A 7,206-nucleotide genomic window follows, 5' to 3' on the forward strand; every position below is an offset into this window, starting at 1 on the left:
TTTGAAGAACAAAACCAACAAAGTTGCTGAATGCCTAGAGAGGATTCTCTCTTAATCTAATAGTCATATATATGCCTGCAGTTGCCTCCAAAAAGCACCACTCTGGTTGATAGTAGCAGCATGGCTGTCATTGCTATTCATTTGGATAGTGTTGTCGATGTGGACTCGATTCAAAGAATTTGAGCATGCCAATGGCTGTCGTGGTGAATTCCATGCAAAAGAATTTGGAGAAAATGAGGGAAAAAAATGTTACTCTGCATTTCCAAAAAAGAAAAGAAGCCTAAGCTGCATCAGACAGCAGATTATCGCAGCCATCTTTTCACCATTACAGGCCCTTTTTGATTCTGCAATTATGTTAATAACTCTTGATGACAAATTAACATAAGTTTTTTTTTTTTCCGGAAGGAAAATTGAGGGTTGGGTATTCCCAAAATTTTCTCAAAAAAAGGGGAACCTACATCATCTACCATTTTCCGCATCTCGCTAGTCCTGCTCCATCCACCTGGCAAAATCTTGCTAGTCCTTCTCCATGACTTATACTGCTTGGGTTTGATAACAACTAAATTCAGAGAGGAAATTTCGCTCAAGTTGTTTCTAATCTAGCAATATGCCCATGATAACATTGCTGCATCATTTGCCTTTCATGGTATACAAGTAGGTGAAGTAGTATAGTTCCACCAAGATAATTTCACCAAGGTACAAAATTGTTGTAATTTCAACAGAAATCTTGGTGGACTCAAAAACTTATCAACAGCATCCAGCTTCAAAACTATTGAAGCAAAAAAAAAAGTGACCAACCAAAAGTTAATGAATATCTAAAATTCAGCAAAGTTGTTGGATATCAGAATTGAATTCTTTCACTTAGTCATGCCGATACTTGCAGTTATCTCCAAAGTAGCACCTCCCTTGGCGATAGAAGCGGCAGAGCTGTTGTCGCTGTATGGGACAATGATGTTGTGGTGGACTTCTCTTGAAATAATTTGAGCACACCGATGGCTGTTGTGGCAGACTTCCATTGAAATAATTTGACAGTGCCAACGGCGGTCGTGGTGAGCTCATCTTAAGAGAATTTGAGTATGACAGGCAAGGTTGTTGATGATGCTGGTTGTGTTTTTCATCAAACTGTGGCAGATCATGAGAAGGAAGAAACTCAAAATTCCAAGGCTTGACAACTGGATCTGTGCCGCTAGCCTGAAACATAGTAGGTGGTTTTGTAACTTGATAACAGTTGTCATAATTTTCTTTTTGAGGTGAAGAGTTGTCGTAATTTTCAGTAGTTGTTATCTTGTCAGATTTGATTTGACTTTCATTCTGAAAGTGAATTTGTTTAAGAATCTTTGATTTAAATGCATCAGGGTGATGCTGAGACTGCTGCAAGGGCTGAATGTTTTTTAGTTGACGATTTGTTTGGAGTGGATTTGGTTGATGCTGGTTTCTCTGTTCTGCTGGTATATGCTTGCCCTTGTTCTCCTCCATCCTGTTACATCATAGATACGATGTCCTTTAAAATGTTATTAGACTCAAAGAAATAATATCATTAACAGTAAATGTTTGATATCTGATTCGAGAAGATAACAGCAACTCAACCAATAACTATTTATAACAATGGATGCAAGAACTAAGCCTTCATTATTATATTAACAGCAAGAATTTATGTTCATTATTATATCAATTACAAGAACAAAAACTTTCTTCATGAAATTTACTTATGTATAAAATATTGATTTGAAGGAAATGCTAAAAAATCATATTACTATATCATTTTAAAGAAAATTGTAAGCTCCATTACAAAGATTTAAGACCAGGCGAAGTGTCCTATTTACTATTACGGTCTCTATATTATACAGCAATAATGTGAACATATGGGAGGTTTATGGCTCCTTAAGATGCTTTGATGTTATTTTGAAAATCTCAGCTGCATTTATCAAAAAATGTCGAAAAATAGATAGCGAGACTACTGATTACCCTCTCATATCTTTTCCCAAACCCTACTTGATACCACAATGATGTAAGCATAATTTACTTGTGCACTAAAATTGCACTTTGCACAGATCTTATATAAACAGTAATCAGTTCATTCAATACCTAATTATTCTGTTTATTTTCCTCACTTCCTTTTGCTGGATCCTATTCTCCCTTGCACATCGTGCAATAGAACCTCTCGCATGCTTCTCTTGCAGAATTTTCTTCCTTTGCTCTTCATCAGCCCATTTCTGTACATTAGGAATCAAAATCAGCCTTTCTAATAGCAAGTACTTGCACAAGTGAGAGAAGATGAAGTTTACCAGTATGGCAGAACCCACCTGCCTCATTGTCTTAAGCCGGTAGAGATTCCTCCCCTTGATAAGGAGGGGATGAAGGGGAGGCAATGGTTTTTCACCTTTGCTCCATAGCACCTCAATCTATTCATTGTCGAAATGACAGATGTCTTAGATGTTGGACATTGAAGGCTAGCCTAATGACTAGTATCTGATTTCTATAGTGCCTTGATATTTGCTTACTGTAAATGTATGTTGTTGCTTGGCTGCACCATAACTTTCCTTCACTATCCGGCCAGCAATCAGCCTTGTACCAATTGAAGGACCTGTGGCGCTCCTAGAAGCAATACTGAACCTGGGGCAATGATAGGCAATAAGAACATAGAAAAAACAAAATACAAGAACCAGGGCATGAACACTTCAGATGATTAACCATAATCTGGGAACCTTCTATCCTAGCGAACCATAACATAGATTAAGCCTTTCACAGATGATCACGACTTCAGAAAGAAATATTACATTTCATAAACATTTTGCTCGAACAGCACCACATCACTTGTGCATGCGTCCCCTACATATAACACCAGTATCAGAGAGAGCAGAGTATATACATCCAAATTAAATAAAGGGCGATTAAATTTAAAAGGGGAAAGATTCTATCATAACAAGGATTGTATTGAACCTTAACTAACAAGGGTAATCATTTGAGCGCACGTGAAGGTCTAAAGTGCACTAAAATAGTACACTGATGAATTCACATTTTTTGGTTTATGTTTTAAGAGGAAAAAAAAGAAGTATTAAATCATTGTTCATGTATATATGAAATGCAAGCTTGACATTCACAGAAATCAATTAAGGATACTGAGGTCCCATTAATATATTTATTTAGTATTTCACATTGCTGCATTATGGAAGAAATGGAAATACTATTCTACCTTTGCAGTTCAAGACAAAGCTAGAAATAGGGTACTTCTTCTCCCCACCACCATCTTTGACCCTGAAATTTAGCATACAAAAGAAAACCAAATTATATCCATAATGAAGGGAAATAAGTGCTCCCATATATCTGCTGCTCTAATTATAAATATAATTTCTGAATAAAGGCATGTTCATCAGATGTTTATATTGACCATTATCCAGCTAGTATAGGCAGAATATAGCTTAGGCTTGATGTTAATGTGACAATATGGATGCATCCCTGCAGAGCCTAATGCTCTAGCATGTAAGGATACATACCCAGGATGGCACAGATAGAATCTAACCAGACTGGCTCTGTGGCATCCTTGGCCACATATTCCTGAACTAAAAATTTTTTATATGCACGAAATTGAGAAAAAAGCAAACAGAAAACCCCTACTCAAGATGCTCTCTGATGCGCTCCAATAAAACATCTTTGTTGCCTGTTAATCTTAGCCCATACTTCCTCAAATACACCTTGCACTGATCAACTTTTAGTTTCTCCAACTGGCCATCTATCATGTCAACAATATAAACATGTTACTTTCATAGTTTATAGTATGTAATAAGAAAAAGAAAAGCACCATAAAGCTACAATTACGAGCATGGACTGCTTTACCATCCCGTACTGCTCAGTACGAGGTGTACCATACCATACCATGTGGGAACTAGTACGAAACTCAAGTTCAGATCATTACAGACTTTGTACCACTCCGTACTGAGATGAACCAAACTGGTAAGGTACTAGTACAATATCCGATTGCAGACCTTGGTTATGAGTAATTGACTACAGCTAAAAAGTGAAAAAAGAATATTTAAGTTATTTAAAAAAAAAGATCTGACATATCAAAATAACATCCAAGTCAAGGTTGTAATAAGTACTGAACAGCAATTAACTTGGTTAAACACACACAAAAAGAAGAATAGCAGTACTCAAATACAAGATAATGTAGAGAGAATAAATTCAGTGCACAGGGTCAAAGATGTAGGTGCCCCTCTTGAATAGGCTCTGTTAAGCCAGACATGAACTGACACATTCCCTAAAGTCATAAGCTTACTGGCTAGTCAACATGGTAGCAGAGCAAGTTTGCTCAAGGTCATGAGTTAAAATCCCTCAAAGCCATTTATTTAATTAACTTACTTGTCATCTTACCCTTGTTTACATAAGAAAGAATAGTAATCTTTTCTTGAGAGAAAGACTGGACAAAGTCCAATCCAATTCGTTCAGAAAATGAATCAGAAAATACCAACAGTCATACAGCAGGCATACAACAGGCTAACCCAAGATGCAACCCCACCCCAGTTCCCTTACAGGAGGAACTCAACGTAATAGAGACTTAAGTACAGGTTGGTCCTTCCCAGTTTCTTCTCGCTACAACTCCCAATCCAGATTGCCGCTAGGAATTTAATAATGGAGAAAGTCTTCTCCACAGGGATCAGTTTCTCCTTGAAGGTTCTGCTATTTCTTTCGAGCCAAAAGCTCCAAATAATAACCACTACAAAAACAACCCAGCCGAGTAGAAAGGTCTAGGACTAATACATGAGTAGTTGATGAAACCTATAAAATTAAGACCAAATTTTGTTAAAAAATCAAATAAATTAAAAGCGATCATTTTTAATGCTCTCAAAATTATCAAGTATTAAAATGTCCAGAAATCTCGTATTCAGGCGCATCTCAAGCTCAAAATTCATTCAGAAATAATTTACATATTGTCATTCCAATATCTCAGTCGAACATTAGAACTAGACCAGAGAAAATGTCATCCTTCCGGTTCTTCTTAGCATTTAAGAAAACACTTTAACAGCTATTGTCAGTGTCAAAGAAATCTTTTTTCATCCTTCCCAACAAACAGATTCGTCTTGATCTTTTATCTCAATCCAACTCAACCCAAAAGGTTAAAATAAGAGAAAATAAGAAAAAAGACAATAGAAAAACCGTGTACTAACCTTTGATAAGCTTTTCAACCATCTCAAAGCATTTCCCATCCTTCTCATTGAGCTCTGGAATCTCGACCTCCACCGGCTCCGCCCCATCTTCATTTCCCAGCTCGATCTCTTTTTTAAGATCCCTGCGAACATCGACAAATCCATCTCCGATGACCCTTCTTGCATTCATTTCCGATCAAACAAAGGCCCACGACCCCAAAACCAGACCCAAAAGAATCCTCCACTCACCGGGACTTGGATTTCTTGAGCGAAATCTTCGAAAGAGCCGACCGTGTTTCGTCGAGGATGTCAAACGTCGGGTCTTCATCAGACTCATCCGGCGCGCAGAAGTCCGACGACTGTTCTTCCTCCTCGGATCCTTCTTCTTGGAGGGTTTCATCTCCCTTAACTGGTTTGAGCTCGCAGGAGGCCATAGCAGCAGCGTTTGGGCGGTCTTTGCGCTCTTCTCTAGAGAAGAAAACGTTGGGGTTTCTCCCTCTAGTGGGATTAGAAGCTTGTCTCCAGAGATGACGGCTGAGGACAGCCGAATGAACGAACGGTCGAATCGGTATTTGAAATTTGTACCGTGCTTTGTGCCTGTGGTTTGACAATCATGGGCCTTGGATTTCGTGGGTTTGAGCAGCCTCAACACCATGAGCCATTGGATGACCAGGCTAGCTTGGGCCTGAACATGTCCTGTGACAATATCGAGTCATTTGGTTTCAAGACGAGTTAGATGGCCAACGACCCAATGGATTTTTGGATAGTGCAGATAGACATCTTTTTTTCTCTTTCCTTTCCTTTTTTTTTTTTTTTTTTTTTTTTTTTGAGCCAAGTCATAAGAAAGTAAAGAGTACAAGAGAATAAGAATGTCTGCTGCAGACGTCCGAAGAAACTCCCCAGAATGTCGAGCTACAAAAGAGGCAACTCAGTCTGCAGCCCTATTTGCCTCCCGAAATACATGTGCAATCTAAGGATTGCATATCTCCTGTCCCAACCTCCTGATATTCCGGATGAGTGGGTGACCGTCCCCATACCTGTCTATGCCCCGAAGCCAATCAAGCACCAAGGAAGAATCCCCCTCTAGATGTACTCGCTCAACATGAAGAACCTGCCTCGCATAAGACAAACCCTCCCAGGCCGCCCGAAGCTCCGCCCCAACAACCGTAAGGCCTGGCGTACGACGCCCACCTGCTGCGACCAACCTGCCCAGATAGACATCTTTCTAGCCATACATATGCATCCAGAATTAATTTTGATGGGGGTGAAATGGATCGTCCAGCCCACAACAAAAGGGCCACCCAATTTCGGCCCAACAGACACCAACACCGATCGAACGTGTCCTCGGTCCGGCCCAGAATCAGCCCGACTTTGGACTCCACCAAAAGCTTATCTGACCTCGGATATTCGCCGACTTGTCCCGGCCAAGCTCGGGGCGCTTTCTTTATTCGTCGATCCGATCCGGCCAAACTCGGGGCGCCTTCCTCATTTGCCGACCTGCCCCAGCCAAGTCCGGGGCGCCTTTTTTATTCGCCGACGCGCCCCGGCCAAGTTTGGGGCGCCTCCTTCAATTATATGCCCCGACTCCCAAGCTCGGGGCGCTTCACCGGGCACACATCGGCACCTATCAAGTCGACATCGCCAAAAGCACGATGCAACCTCTCAACGAGTTTGGCCTTACCGACGGCCGTACCAATGTGCGTGCCCATGCCCTTCTACGTGGCTGTACATTGCGATGCCACCACGACGTACTACTCCGGCCATACCTTGCCAACGCCCTTCCGTTCCCAAGAAGGGACTCCACCGTGCGCTACAACCAAGCTCTGGCTGCGCACCACTCCCACTCATGATAGGAATGGGTCATACCTCTGCCACCTAAGCATCCCTACTGGGACTATAAATAAAAACCAACAGGTAATAGCGGGGGGGACTTTTGGCTGAACATATTAAGCTCCACTCTAACTTGATCGTCGGAGGGTTCTCATCGGAAACACCGGTGAGGCTTTGTGCAGGTACACCGTCGGTCGTAGGAGGCGGCTCTTCCGTCTTCTTCCGCACTCCGGCA

General features: G+C 41.0%; 1 protein-coding gene across 1 annotated transcript; it reads right to left on the minus strand.

Annotated features, from left to right (window-relative positions):
- Positions 1–591: 591 nt before the first annotated feature.
- LOC103714820 (zinc finger CCCH domain-containing protein 62-like) lies at positions 592–5,674 on the minus strand. The gene is made up of 9 exons (XM_008802238.4): positions 5,391–5,674; positions 5,163–5,284; positions 3,616–3,730; positions 3,194–3,255; positions 2,778–2,829; positions 2,502–2,613; positions 2,304–2,402; positions 2,086–2,213; positions 592–1,477 (listed from the first exon to the last, which is right to left on the minus strand). The coding sequence occupies exons 1-9, from the start codon at positions 5,573–5,575 to the stop codon at positions 862–864; spliced, it is 1,491 nt and encodes a 496-aa protein (XP_008800460.2). The 5' UTR covers positions 5,576–5,674; the 3' UTR covers positions 592–861.
- Between the last annotated feature and the right edge of the window lie 1,532 nt (positions 5,675–7,206).

Source organism: Phoenix dactylifera, chromosome 15 (assembly GCF_009389715.1).
Source record: "Phoenix dactylifera cultivar Barhee BC4 chromosome 15, palm_55x_up_171113_PBpolish2nd_filt_p, whole genome shotgun sequence".
NCBI lineage: Eukaryota > Viridiplantae > Streptophyta > Magnoliopsida > Arecales > Arecaceae > Phoenix > Phoenix dactylifera.